Consider the following 15,063-nt stretch of genomic DNA (forward strand, 5'->3'; position numbering starts at 1 on the left):
TTTAAGAGAGAGAGTACATGCCTGCATGTGAGATCAGGGGGTGGGGTAGGGGGCAGAGGGGCAGAGGGAGAGGGAGAGAGCTCATCTCAAGTAGGCTCCATGCCCACACCCAGTGTGGAGCCTGATGCCGGACTCGATCTTACCACCTGAGATCATGACCTGAGCTGAAATCACGAATCAGGTATTTAACCAACTGCGCCACCCAGGCACCCCTAGACACCTTTTTTTCTTTTTAAAGATTTATTTATTTTAAAGAGAGAGCGAGCATGGGCGGATGGGGGGTGGAGTAGAGGGAGAGGGAGAGAGAAACTCAAGCAGACTCTAAGCTGAGCAGGGAGCCACATGCGGGGCTTGACCTCATGACCCTGAGATCACGACCGGAGCCGAAAACAAGAGTCAGACACTTAACTGACTGAGCCACCCAGATGCCCTCACACCTTCGATCTTAATATGCATAGTCCAGTGGAATTGTATAATTCTTCTTCAGCCTTAGCTTTGGCTCATGTCCCTATTCCAGAACAAGCATTACATGGAACTCATTTCTGGCTGTCTATCCTTCTAAGTCCCCAAATTGGCAGGTGGGGGGAGTGGGGGGAAGGTTCCCAAAGTCCCCAAGAGTGACAAAACTGTATGCATCTGTGTTTGGTGATTATTCTGACTTTCCTTTTCTGAGTCCCAAATGGAAAAGTCTTATTTTCAATTAAAATGGCTTAAGATTGATTTGACTTTGAAATTTCTTGAGAGTAGTCTGTAGTTCTTTATGAAACAAATTATGACACCCTGATGTCCTGAAATCTAAGGTAAGAACCACGGATTTGCGGGGAGGGAGGAGGAAGGAATTCCATAAAGAGAAACCAAGGGTAGACGCCGCTGAATGAAAATCTAAAGTGAGTAAGCTAGATACTTCGATCTTGTAGAAGTGGAGCAGTAAATGTGTTGGATGAGTGGTAAGTGGACTGAACTGGTACTTATGTTAGTTATTACCCAGCCAAGAAGACACTTCTGTTGCTCTTAAGCACAAATGAAAGCTCCTGGGGAGAGATTGCTTATCCTCGTGTTCCTGCTGTCCTCGCCAGTGCTCTTCTCTCCATTTTATTTTTAAAGTTTTATTTATTTATTTGACAGAGAGCAAGCATGTGTGTGGGGCAGGAGGAAAAGCAGGAGAGAAGGAATTTTAGGCAAGCACCACACCCAGGATGGAGCCCCACATGGGCTCGATCTCATGACCCAGAGATCACGACTTGACCCCAAAATCCAGAGTCAGATACCCAAACAACTATGCCACCCAGTTGCCCCTTATCTCCGTCTTAAAGAAGGAAGTGTTTAAGAGCTGTGACAGCTAATTTGCACAGTTTTAACAGCAGCCTTCTTAAAAAGATTATAACTGTCCAAAATTACAGTTTAGTTTCCAAATAGAGTATTTGTGCTTACAGATTTGCTGTCTAATAACAAGCAATTCATAAATATGGATTAAGCTCCTTTAAAACCTTAACTATTCTCCCCCTCAGAAATGTATTCAGTCTTTAAAAAAAAAAAAAGCCACAAAGGTGTGATTACCCTTGAAAGATTTTAAATCTGGTTTATTGTTTTCTTTTCCTAGCTGCTCCCATTCTAAGAAACTCTGTCCTATTGACATGCTGTGGGACAGCGACAAATGCAAATGTGTTTTACAAGAGGAGAATCCACTCGTTGGAATGGAAGGTAATGATGACAGTAAGGAAATAATAACAGTAATAATAAAAATAACAATTGTAACTCACACATACCAAGTGCTTACAATGACCAGGCAATGTTGTAAGCCTTTTCAATGCATTAACTCATTTGAGCCTCGCAACAATCCATAATGTACTATTATTTTTTTTAAGATTTTATTTATTTATCTAACAGGCAGAGATCACAAGTAGGCAGAGAAGCAGGCAGAGAGAGAAGGAAGCAGACTCCCTGTTGAGCAGAGAGCCCGATGCAGGGCTCCATTCCAGGACCCTGGGATCACGACCTGAGCTGAAGGCAGAGGCTTAACCTACTGAGCCACCCAGGCGCCCCCATAATGTCCTATTCTTATCCCTTTTTTTTACGATGACAAAATGGACACACCAAGATGTCTTGTCATTTTCTCCAGATTACACCCCTAAGAGTGACAGAAGCAGTCAGGTCCCAGAGTCCTCTCTGCTCTCATTATACAGATAAGTCTTCCAGTGCAGGACTCTTTCAATCTTAAAGAAAAGCCCAGGGATTAGAGCAACCCCCAACACTGGGTTTGAAAGGCAGTGGCAGCCTTTCATGAAAGCCACTTCCAAACTCAACACTAGTCAACCACATGTTACTAATTTATTTGTTTAAAAGTCTCACAGGAACATAAAGTAATTTTAGACTTGTTGGTTTCTTTCAACAGTGGCATGTGGAAACAGGCCAATTACTTGAGGGAAAAAAATGGGGAGTGGGAGAAAACTTTTTCTGAAACTAGGGCAAAGTAAAAGCAAAACATGGCTAGCTAATGGGCTGAGAGGAGCTGGGTAGCCAATCCCATCACTGCTCAAAGTCGCAGTGCTGTGACGTTTGATGACGACTCTGGCTGAAAATGGATGCATTGTTAAAATTTCTTTCCCAGAGAACGTGACAGAATTCCACTGGAAAAAAAAAAAAATCACAAGGACTCATGCGCTTTGAACCTTGCTTGTTTTAAGCTGATCTACAAGCAAGACTCTGTAAGGACTAAACTACTCTATACAATGCTGTCCTAGAAACTGTAAATAAAATTCCATTTTCTTGACTTCTGTCCCTCCGCTTCCTTCTAAATGTTTTCCTGAAAGCTCATGCCGGTCCTGAATGTGGTCTGCATCCTTCCCACCAAGTGTTGAGATTGTCCTCCACTAGAGTATACCTCAGTCCTGGGGAAGCCTGCCACCCGCCGAGGCAGCCCAGTTACCCTGGGCTCACCTTTGTTGGTTACTAAACCGTATTGAACCTCCGTCTGTCTTTCCACAACAGGACTGTTCAATGGAATGACAGTGAGAGTCACAGATGTGACTCACATTTTGTAGTACTCACATTAAGAAGGTCAAAAGGAACAAGTCCGTTTAATATTTATATCTTTTTATTTAATCTAACATATCAAAATAGAATCATTTCAGCATGGTCTCTGTATGCAATTCCTCAGTGAGCTGTCCTGGGGGGAGACTCAGCGGGCGCTTGAGTGTGCCTAGGGTGGGAAGAGTGGGGGGCAGGGAAGGAGAGAAGTGCTCTGACCAGGGCCAACACGAGTGCTCAGGACAGGAAGTGAGCGAAGGTAGCAGGTCAGCATGCTAAAAACAGTTCAGCCTGGTGGGAACATAATGGGAGGGGGCTGGGTAGATGTGAGAGAGGAAGCTGGAGAGGTTCACAGGGAACGTTGGGCATCTTGTCCCAGACACTGGATGTGATGCTAAGGCAAAGGGAACCCCTCATCTCGTTCAAGCAGGAGAGCAAGAGCACCAATTAGAAATTTTTTAAAGATTCGTTTATTTATTTTAGAGAGAGAGAAAGAGCACGCGTGCATGCACATAAGCCCACAAGTTGGGGGAGGGGCGGGGGTAGGGGAGAATCTTCAAGCAGACTTCCCGCCGAGCACGGAGCACACCAGGGACTCTTGCTCATGAGCCATGAGATCACGAACCATGAGCTGAAACCAAGAGTCAGACACTTAATGGACGGAGCCACCCAGGAGCCCCAAGGAAGCACCAGCTTGAATTTTAACACAATCAGCCAGTGACAGGATAGAAGAGGATGTGTTGGCCCAGGGTAGGAAAGGAGGCAAGGGCCTTTGGGGACGTGGTGGCCGGGACAGAAGCAAGAGACATGGGGTAGCTAGTTCACGGTCACTCCTCCAGTAAGCTCATCAAACTGATGACATACACTGAATTTACTGTTCACTAAACACCCTTTGCACACACGTGACTGTTAAGCCAACTGCCTTTTCTACATCTACAATGACTTCTCTTCTTGAATGAGTGCATGTGGCTTAGGGAATCCAAGACCAGTTTAATTTCATCTCATTGGATTCAGATGATAGCTTTAAAGTGTTACAACAAACAATAGCAGAAAAGGAAAACTGGGAAGTCCTTATGTTATATTTTAAATTCTTCAAGGTAGCCACAACTTTAAGAATTGATTTGGAAAAAAAATCCACGAGCTTATTGATAAAAATGATGAATGAAACAAGACTGGGAACAGAACTCATGGCATTCCATCATCAACCTCCCTAGGCTTGAAATCAGTATATAATAGTTTCACGTATCACCCTTGGCTAGTTGCTGCTTCACACAGTTTTCCCACACCCAATCTCTGTTACTTTTTTTTTTTTTTTTTTAAGTAATCACTACACCGAAGTGGGGCTCGAACTCATGACCCTGAGATCAAGAGTCACATGCTCTATAGCCTGAGCTAGCCAAGTCCCCCAGTCTCTGTTGCCTTTAACTAATGTCTATAGGGATTGAAGCCAGCCTCTGCCAACTACCTCAGCAAACGCCTAGTGGACTGTTTCCCTAAACCACTCAAGGGCGTTGGTGCTACTCGAAGGGGTCTAAATGAATCTCTACCGCCACCTAGTGATTCGTGTGGGTCTTTTAAGAACTACTTAACTATCCTTTAATAATCGGTTTGTTTTGTTTTTACTTTTTATTTTAATTCCAATATAGTTAATATACACTGTTATAGTAGTTTTGGGTGTGCAATATAGTGATTCAGCAATTCTTTTGAATTTCACGTCACCTGGTGCTCATCACATTAAGTGCTCTCCTTAATACCCATCCCCTGTCCCCACCCCCGCCCCCGCAGCCCCCTACCCACCTCCCCTCTGGTAACCATTAGTCTGCTCTCTAGAGTTAAGAGTCTGTTTCTTGGTTTGTCTCTCTCCCTCTCTTCTTCCCCTTTGCTTGTTTTGTTTCTTACTTTCCATATGTGAGTGAAATCACAGGGTAATTGTCTTTCTCTGCCTGACTTATTTCATGTAACATTATACTCTCTAGCTCTATCCACGTCTTGCATGTGGAAAGGCTTCATTCTTTTTATGACCAAATAATATTCCACGGTATTCGTATATACCACTTCTTTATCCATTTATCAATCAATAGACAATTCCAGACTTAAAGTTATATTATAAAGCTGTAGTCACCAATATAGTATGGTACTGACACAGAAATGGACACATAGATGAACGGAACAGAATAGAAAACCCAGAAATGAGCCCACAATTATACAGTCAATTAATCTTTGACAAAGCAGGAAAAACTATCCAATGGGAACAATGTATTCTCATCTTGCCCCAAAGTGACATATGCCTCATTGGCATATGGCTTATAAAGATTACCTTTTTCCTCTTCACACACCTCCAAGAATCTCCCCAGATCTGGCCTTCCAACATGCTTTCCACATGGTTCCTTGAATATCATCAACCAAAGAGAAATTAAAACTATGAGATTAGACAACCTGAGATTGCCATTTTGATATACTATCAGTAGTCAGATACTGACAAGAACATATGGTTTAACCCAATGTCTTGGAACGATGGAATTCGTTCAATTCTGATCATCAATTCGAATTCTTCAGAGTCTTCATATATCTGCCTGTTTTAGGACCCTTTTATTAGGGCAGATGAACTCAACATTTATCATGTGCCTATTTTGTCAGAATCATGAGCTCCGATTCCTATAACCTTCAGCATCTTTTAATGGACAAATGTAAGCAGCGTAAGAAAGGACAGGATGGAAATATGCAGAGGACAAGGGTGCTTAGCTGAACTTATAGAAGTTGGGAAAGATACTGGGGAGAAAGGTGATGGGCAGGGAGAAAGGCAAGGCCAAAAGCACGGAGCTGAGAGATCCTGGCATATCAGGGGAACAAAAAGTAGAATAATTTGGTACGGAGGGAACACAGGATATATATGGAAGGGGAAGGTGAGAGGGAGAGACATCAGTCTGGGAGGTTAGTAAGATCTGGGGTCTCATATGTCCTGATGGGTAAACCATTTCTTTAAATTGGGAACCTTTTAAGGAACTTAAAGCAGTAGAACGATGTGAGTAGATTTACATTTGATAATAGTGTGGAAAATAGATAGAAGGGATAAAACTTGTGATAGCAAGATCTGTGACAGTGTTGATGGAAATGATAGAACAAATTCAGGATGGCAGAACCGGGTGGACAAAGCGATGAGACCCAATATGCCAGGAGAGTGTGGAGTGATGGCATCATTCCCTAAATGAGGTAGGTTTGGAAAGAAGTGGGTTTGGGGAAGAAATTAACCACATACTTGCCTCCAGAACCTTTAAGAAAGATGTCACAGTCAAGTTCTTCCCGAGTTTCTATCTCTTCCATTTCCTTCCAGGTTGACTGGATCTCAACTTGATGATCAGAATTGAACATGGACTAATAGTTACCCAATTGTGTGTACTCTTTAGAAGAAATCGTTGTCAACCAGGGGTGTTAAAAATCTCTCAGACCCAGGGTGCCTGGGTGGCTCAGTGGGTTAAGGCTTCTGCCTTTGGCTCAGGTCATGATCCCAGGATCCATCGGGCTCTCTGCTCAGCAGGGAGTCTGCTTCCTCTGCTCTCTCTGCCTGCCTCTCTGCCTACTTGTGATCTCTGTCTGTCAAATAAATAAAATCTTTAAAAAAAATCTCTCAGACCCTCCTCTCAGCTGAACATATTCTTCCAACAGATGTCTGTGGAATCAAAGTTTATCATCACTGGTGTATCTTTATAACAGCACTGTGATCTGTGGTGAGGAAATACATCACTCTTTCTATCCACAGCTTGGAAGGTCTAAGGTGTATTTCTATCATGCCGATACCTCTGTTCCTCCCTCCTTTTAGTCTTTGCTTCAAAATTAGGAAGGATCAGCCTCATAATTCTTAGCTATCCTATGTTTTATTCCTAATACTTGGTTGTGAAAGATTGCATTGTGTAACAAGTCACCCACCAACCAAAAAATCTCTTTAAAAATCCGATCGAAAATATTCAGCTCAAAACCTCTTTTTCACAAACGTAAGAGAACACATGCATTCGGTGTTTGTATGATGAAATCAGAGGTAAACCTCCTTCACTGCGTGGAAAGAGGAGAAGCAAAAATCGATAGGAAAGGAGATGAGGGGAATCCAAGTTATTTTCCCATGAATGGAGCGTATACAGCCAACTCCAGTACCATATGATCCGTGCTGCAGCCACTCAAGCAACCCTTTTCTCTTTCCGTCTAGACCACTCTCATCTCCAGGAACTGGCTCTCTGTGGGCCACACATGAAGTTTGACGAAGACCGGTGTGAGTGTGTCTGTAAGACCCCATGTCCCAGAGATCTCATCCAGCACCCAGAAAACTGCAGCTGCCTGGAGTGCAGAGAGAGCCTGGAGAGCTGCTGCCAGAAGCACAAGATATTTCACGCAGACACCTGCAGGTCAAGTGCATTTTCACTTTCACCTTCATTTGACCCATTGACATTGAATGTGAATGCCCTTTCTTTTGACGTGGTGACATTTCTTGTTGAGGCATTGTTTGAAGTGCCCAAGCCCCTTTTTTAGATAGTAAAACAGAGGTTTGGCAACTAAGAACAAAGTGAGAGTATATAGAGTGATGATGAATTGTGAAAGCAAGACGGTCATGGGGCACCTGGGTGGCTTAGTTGGTTAACCAGCTGACTCTTGGTTTCTGTTCAGGTCCAGATCACAGGGTCCTGGGATCGAGCCCCGTGTCAGGCTCTGTACTTAGCGGGGAGCCTGCTTGAGACTCTCTCTCTCTCTCCCTCTGCCCCTCCACTCCCTCTCTCAAATACATAAATAAATCTTAAAAAAAAAAAAAAAAAGAAAGAAAGAAAATCCTGCCTGCTATTGTTGGGTATAGATCTTCAGCAAAAACTTTAATTGATGAGATTTAAACAATTATTTTGGGGGCTGAGTTTCAAATCAGCAGACTCTTTGGTTCCATCTCTCTCAATATACATCCACCTCTGTTTTTTTTTTTTTTTTTTTTTTCTTTGAAGACGGACATGGCACTGGATTTATATCACAAGAAATTTGTTGATAAATAGAACCTTTATGGGTTACTGTTTGGCCTTTCATAGATTTTTGCATCCATGTGGAATAACCACTCAGGATTTTATGTTGACATTTTAAATACATATCTGGAAAATTCACTTGGAAAACATAATCAAATCAGAACAGAGTTATTCCTTTGAATGTAGTCCTTGATTCGGAACTTTCGTGTTTATTTTCTTTTGCAACAGCTGTGAGGACAGATGTCCCTTTCACACCAGAACATGTGCAAATGGAAAACCAGCATGTGCGAAGCATTGCCGCTTTCCAAAGGAGAAGAAAGCTGCCTATGGGCTCCACGGTCAAGAAAATCCTTGACTCAACTTTGTTCTGAAGTTCCCCAGCCCTGACATTTTAAATAGTGTGCTGCTTTGCCAAGTTGCTGTCACTCCTCCCCTCTCCAGGTACTAGAAAAAGGTCCATTTTACCCAGTCCCACAGTGAATCCAGACCACTCTTCCATTACACACCAGCTGAGGATTCCCTGCCCTGCTCACTGACAGACGTCTTGCAACTGAAGATGCCCCCGAACAAGGAGAATGGAGAAGAGGGAACCTGTGTGAACCTTTTTTTTTTCTCCTAATGAATGAAAAAGGTCTGATCATCCTAGAATCAGCGGGGGCCATGTGATTGACTGCTCAAAGCCGATGAGATGATTTTATAGTCTCCAAATCCTTTGCTAATGCAACTCTCTTGTGAATTATTCTGACTCTATATTATGCAGATTTTGATTTTGTAGGATCAGCACTGATTTTCTGATGGTTGTCCAGCTTGTAGTTTGAGTTTACTGAATTACTGTTCTGTTGTTTCATATTTAAGTGTATTTAAAGAAAATAAACACCATTATTCAAGCCATGGGATTTTGTGTTATTTAATATCGTATCACTCTACATTTTATGCCAAAGGCAATAGCATGTTTTAAAGAGAGAAAGGAATTGAGAAGAGGGAGGGATGGGGAGAGACATGGGCACAAAAAAAACTTGATGTCAGTTTGGGGAAGCCCAGGGAGCAGCTCTCAGAATGTTTAAGATTCTCAGTGAAGTTAAGTGTCTGCCTTGGGCTCAGGTCATAATCCTGGGGTCCTGGGATCAAGCCCCAGTCGGAGCCCCACTTCCGTCCATCTGGCCCCCTGCTCAGTAGGGAAGTCTGCTTCTCCCTCTGCCCCACCCCTCACTCGTGCTCACATTCTCTCTCTCACAGGTAACTAACATCTGAATGAATGAATGAATGAATGAATGAGATGAAGCAAATGTGACGCAAGAATTCGTTTGAAATCTGTCTTTCCTTTGAGATTCAATTTGATTTCACTTGACCAGTGTCTCGTGATGAAGGAGAGTCCAGTGATGACCCCTGATGTCTTTGAAAGCTCGCATCTTCCAGCCGCTTCCAGCTCTAACTCTGTGTCCTCATGCTTTGGTTGTTCACATCTCCCCTCTCGTGGCTAAGGGATTTTTCTATCTTTACTGCACGTTTCTGACTTTACTGCACGTTTGGCAAACCAGAATGAAGGCAGCTTTATGGGTATTAAGGCTTTTGACAAATTAAAATGTTAATGCACAGAATTAAGTTATTTAGCAAATAACTCCCTCCCTAGCATCTCGCAGAAATAGAAAGATAGATAGATCCACAATCTATTGCAACACATCATCGCAGACTTTTGTAAAGGGCTGTGTTCACGCTTCTCTCTCCATACACTGTGACCTCCTTACAATTGGAAATGCTCCTGATCAAATTTTTGTGTGACCCAAGCTGGACAATAACAAGGGGGAAGATGGTGATCAACAAACACAGCAAAGTAGTTTTGTTTCTGATGCCCACAGTAGAATTGTTGGACCCTGGCCCAAATCCCTGCCCTTCCTCTCTTGGTCCCTAAGCAGTTCCTGAATTCTCCTCCCCTTCACGCAAGTCCTCTGTGGCCTGTGGCTCTGGACCCCTGCTCCTTTCCTGGCTTTAGTTCTCAGTCCCTGCCCTGGGGACACGACTGATCTGGAGCTGGCTTTGGGACCTGGCTGTCATTTGCTGGTGTTGGCCCAGTTATTCCTCTCCTGTCACTGTTCCTCTTGTCCCTGCCTTATGACCTTCAACCCAAAGTGCCTTCTTCCTTCTAGTTTCACTGTTTGATTCCTAGCCTTCTGAAAGGGCTCGTACATAACGCATCAGCTTTCAACTCCTAGCTGCATTCCTTCATTTGATTCCTCCTCTGCAGCAGTTGGTCAAATTCCGTTGAGAGCTGGGGCAGCAGACAGCAGGCACTGCACGAAAGAGTCACTTTGCTCATCTTTGGTATAAAGAGAGTTTAAATCCAAGCACGGGCTCTGTCACCTCATCTCATTAACAGGCTGAGAAACCCTATGGGCCCTCAGTTTCCACACCTGTCAAATGTGGGGGATAATCCCATCTCCCTGCTCTCAGAGTTGCTAACTTCACCTGAGTTACCATACGTGAAAACAATTTGAAAAATACAATGTAATTTATAAATTAAAGGGATCATCCTGAAAGAGAGAGGCATGACTGTGAGCAAAGTTCTTGGCTTATGCTGGATTCCTGGATCCCCCCTAAAACCACCTAAAAACTGTGTTTTGGTTAGTGGCTCTGGCTTCCTAACTGCCATTTAGATGGGGGATATAATAGAGAATTCTGGGCTGGGACAAAACTATTTGCTGTCTGACTTTGCGCCCCGAGCCCTCCGTAACTGCCAAGAGATTTGCACTTGGATCCCCGAGGGCTGTAGGCTGTGTCTGAGCTGGGATGGGGCTGGTCCTCAGGGTAGAGGTGGATAACTGGCCTACTGACACCCGTGTCTTTTTCATACTAACAGCTTTGGAATGTGGACTGAAAATTCTCAACTTGTTGAAAAATAAAAAATATGTGGGAAGCCTCAAGAGCTTAAAGCAAACACAGTAAACTCAAGTGCTTCATGATGTCCCTGATTATTTAAGACACAAGGCTGGAGAATGTATTTTAAGTAAATTCTATCCCCCATGTGGGGCTTGAACTCAAGACTCAGATATTAAGAGCCACATGCGCTACTGACCAAGCCAGCCAGGAGGCCCCCATTTTAAGGCTTTCAAGGAAAGTAGTAGTTTGGTGAAAATTGTGACCTTAATGGATTTGGTCATTTGGTCATCAAGAGCTGGATTTTGTCTAATTTACCCATAATCCATAGTGTGAAAACAATGTCTTACATTCATTAGGGACCGAATAAATAAGAAAGAAGTATCGCATTAATTTTGTGGAAGCCCAAGCTCTCATTCTCCAGGTGGCTTTTCATCATTCAGCATCTTGCCTGAGTTTCTTTGCTGCATAGCCTTTGGCGATCACGAAGAGAGTATCCTTAGGACATCCGTCCATGCAAAAGCACTTACTAATTAAGCTTCTGCTGCCTCCCCTTTACTGATGACCTGCTGGACAACCAAGTCACGTGGCCCAGCCTGCTGCCAGTGTGGAAGGGAATAAGAGTGTGACCCTTGGAAGGTGGTTCATTGAAAGCCAGCAATGTAAACGCCTCCTACAAGCCTGGTTCCTGTCTCTGGCCACAGGCAGAGCCCTTAGTCTTTGTCATTCTTCAAGAGCCGAACCCAGTTCATGTCTTCCTGCTTCCACATACAGAGTCGGGGACCTATGGTGGCTTTGATCTGATTACCATTTTGCATTTTGGTTCTCTTTCTGGCACCCAGAAATGTTTGTTCTTTTTGAACTCCCAGCTATAACATTTTGATTTTCTTGTATCTCCTTTTCTTTTTGAAGCAGAATGAGGAGGAGTGAATCGTCTCAAGATGGTAATTGAAAATATTATTTTGGCTGCAAGTCTGGCTCAAGATCAAGTCCATTTCGCTCAGTAAGATCCTCCACCAGTTTGCTTCAACCTTTGCTGGAAGTGCCACACTTGTCCTGCCTGAACCCTTCCCCTCCTCATCCCCTGCATGACTGCACAGCAGTATACACTGGACAGTCAGCACCTGTCTCTCTACCTTGTTCCTGTTGTTCTTGGAATGATCTTGTGCCCAACAATTGCATGAGCCACCTTTTACTTCTATGCTAAAGGCTGCCAGCTAGAAATACTCTTTCCCTCTGAACTCCCAATGTTTCTCTTGTATTTCTCTTGCAGTGCTTACCACTTCCTACCTTTTCTCACAGGTATTTACATATGCCTTACTGCCATCTTGGTTCCTTGGAAAGTCATGCCTGAATTTCCCTGCCTCGTGTCTTATATATAGATAGCAAGCTCTTGATACAAATGTGTGGCCTTCCCACTCCAAAATTACCCAGGGGAACTTGGAGCCAAATTTACAATGAGCTGGATTTCAAGGGAAGGTGATATCGACCTTTATTTTATACCTTCTCCATGTATAGGTTATTTTATATCCCAACTGGTCCTGACTGCCCTCATATTTCACTCAGTGTCTTCAGAATACACCGCAGGTAAGTATTTCACTTTCATTTTAGTAGTTTCTAAGAAAATTCTCTGAAAGCATACCTTGATTCCACATGTTAGGCAGCACACGATAATTAGAATGATCCCTTGTTTTATAGCTGAATCCTGATGCTACAACTTGGCTCTGACTTTCAGAAAGCAGCTTTACATTTTAACGGACTAGAAATGGAGTCTCATACCCACCTGAGATTGTGAGCCACGTGCAGAATTACGATTTGTTTGTCTTTAATGCTCAGTGCCTAGGTCAGAGACTGGAGCATGATGAATGAATTTCAATGTTTTCAGACTGCTAGAACCTACACACTTCATTGGAACAGCCTGCAGTCTTCTCAGCCCTCTCCCCTGCCACAGAGACTCAGCAACCGTGTGCCTTTATTAATTATTTATAAAGGTCAGCCTATTCCACAGTATTTAAAACACAAAGAACCTTTCAAGGAAAGTGGATTGCTTTTTACCATCGGCAAAAGGTATATAAAAGCACAGAAAGAATCAAAAAACGTTTAAAACATAGGGACTATGTTTAATATTTCTGGTATTCCCCACTAAGCCTTCTACAGAGTCGGCACTCAGTAAATGTTTGATGATAAAGGTAGAAAATATGCTGTTTTGAAAAAAGATCACAACGCTTTTGAAGGAGTATTGGCACCAGGATCTTAGAATTTCAAATGTGTATTGTGATTAGAACTATGGCACTGGCAAGCCAGGGGATCAATGAATGGGCTTATTATACTTTCTGGGGTCTCTGCCCACGCCCTGTGTCTTAAAACCTATTGTAAAAATGAAAAGGAGACCAAAGCAATGCTGTAGTTTGGTGCGGTCTGTGCAACTAACTGCACTTTATTAAGCTTTTAAGTATCCTTGAGTCTTCATTATCTTTATTTCTTATGCTTCAATATTAAACCAGTGCAGTGTATCTATTCCTACTTGACTTAAATAAATTTAACTCATGAAAGTTAGCTCACTGATGCACTTCAAATCCTACAACCATAATGTTCTTTGAATTCTATCACTGAACTGTAATTTTTTTTAAAAAGATTTATTTAGTTTTAGAGGGAGGGAGGAAGAGCAGGGGGAGAGAATCTTCAAGCAGACTCCCCACTGAGTGCTGAGCCATACACTGGGCTCCATCCCATGACCCATGAGATCAAGACCAGAGCTGAAACCAAGAGTCAGACGCTTAACCGACTGAGCCACCCAGGCACCCCTGACCTGTAATGTTTCTATGGTACACACCATAAAATATTTTCAATACATTTTATTGGGCATATGTATTTGTACTGGTATTGGATTTAAAAGTCCATTAATATAACTAAAACTTACTCAATGTCTATTACCAGGAACAAATCCTGACTCAGCTTACTATCTGGCCAGGAGGGCAGACATTCAACAAGCAAATTCAACTGCCAGTTTTCAGAAAGATGTCCGTGTGAGAGCCCAAGAAGACAGGTCTTCCACGATCAGGTCGAGGGGGACAGGGCCTGGCAGCCAGGCAAACAACTTGAATATCACCTGATAACTGCTATACCAGCATATGGCCAAAGTATTATCAAAATACAAAAGAGAGAGGATCTGATTCCCTCAGGAGGCTTGAGGAGGGCATCAGAAAGGAGCTGAAATTTTCAGGGGATGAATAGGACTTCTACAGGCTTAAAAGGGATGACAGTGATAGTGCTCAGGAAGGCATCTCTTCCCAAAATTGTACACATGGCAGAGCTGGAGGAACTCCAAGCACCAAATAGAAGCGGTGGGTGGCCATCAGGCCACTTCCACGGATTCATTAGCTTTCTGGCCAAGCATCACCACAGCCAGTTGAACCAGTTTGAGTGGGACTTGCTATTTCGGGTCAGACCTAAGAGTTTTTTCTTCAGAGTGTAGGGTTGCCTCATAAAACACAAGATACCCAGTTAAGTTTGAATTTCAGATCAACAACAAGTACTTTTTTAGTAAAAAGTCCCCAGTGTTTGGGACATACCTGTATAACCTGTATTCACCTGAAATTCAAATTTTTATAAAACTTGATTTTATTTTACTCTTTAGCTGTGTGTTTTCATTTGCTACATCAGGCAACCCTAGCAGGGGGCTCAAGAACAAGCTCGGTTCTGCTGCTGGCACAGATAACCACAACACAACGCCGCCACGACCCCGGTAGCCTTCCGCCCCAAAAGTCTCTCCAGTCCCAAGCCAGAGAGAACGGGATTCCAGAGAAGAGACGCTGTAACTAGGTAACCAGGACGCGAACCCACCCGACCTCCAGCAGAATCCAGGTTTAGAGGTGCGGTGCATCCTGGGAGTGAGTTTTCTAAGTTCTGCTTCGCTTCCAAAAGCCACCGGACTACAACTCCCAGCAGCCCTAAAGGCTCGCAGCGAGTCACGCTGGGATTTCTGACTTTAGCCTGAGGAAGGCTGCTGGTAGGCTGCTTGTGTCAGAAGAGACGGGGGACGGCTTCTAGAGATTCGTGACACTAAGAATTCATAAGGAAGGTTACACCGACGACTACTACTTTCGATGCAGAGAAAACAAGTCTCCCCGAACATTGCGAAAACATGTGCCTACGCGCGCTGACGTTACCGCCC

At 43.4% G+C, this 15,063-nt stretch overlaps 1 protein-coding gene across 1 annotated transcript in view; it reads left to right on the forward strand.

The window, feature by feature from the left end:
• VEGFD (vascular endothelial growth factor D) overlaps positions 1–8,909 on the forward strand; it is a 39,336-nt gene extending 30,427 nt beyond the window's left edge. Inside the window, exons 5-7 of the mRNA XM_059384696.1 lie at positions 1,601–1,701; positions 7,226–7,421; positions 8,247–8,909. Coding sequence (XP_059240679.1) covers positions 1,601–1,701; positions 7,226–7,421; positions 8,247–8,373 — 424 coding nt within the window. The 3' untranslated portion in view covers positions 8,374–8,909. The remainder of the gene's footprint in view (positions 1–1,600; positions 1,702–7,225; positions 7,422–8,246) is intronic.
• The last annotated feature ends 6,154 nt before the right edge of the window (positions 8,910–15,063 follow it).

The sequence above is a fragment of the Mustela nigripes genome, chromosome X, assembly GCF_022355385.1.
Source record: "Mustela nigripes isolate SB6536 chromosome X, MUSNIG.SB6536, whole genome shotgun sequence".
Classification (NCBI taxonomy): Eukaryota; Metazoa; Chordata; class Mammalia; order Carnivora; family Mustelidae; genus Mustela; species Mustela nigripes.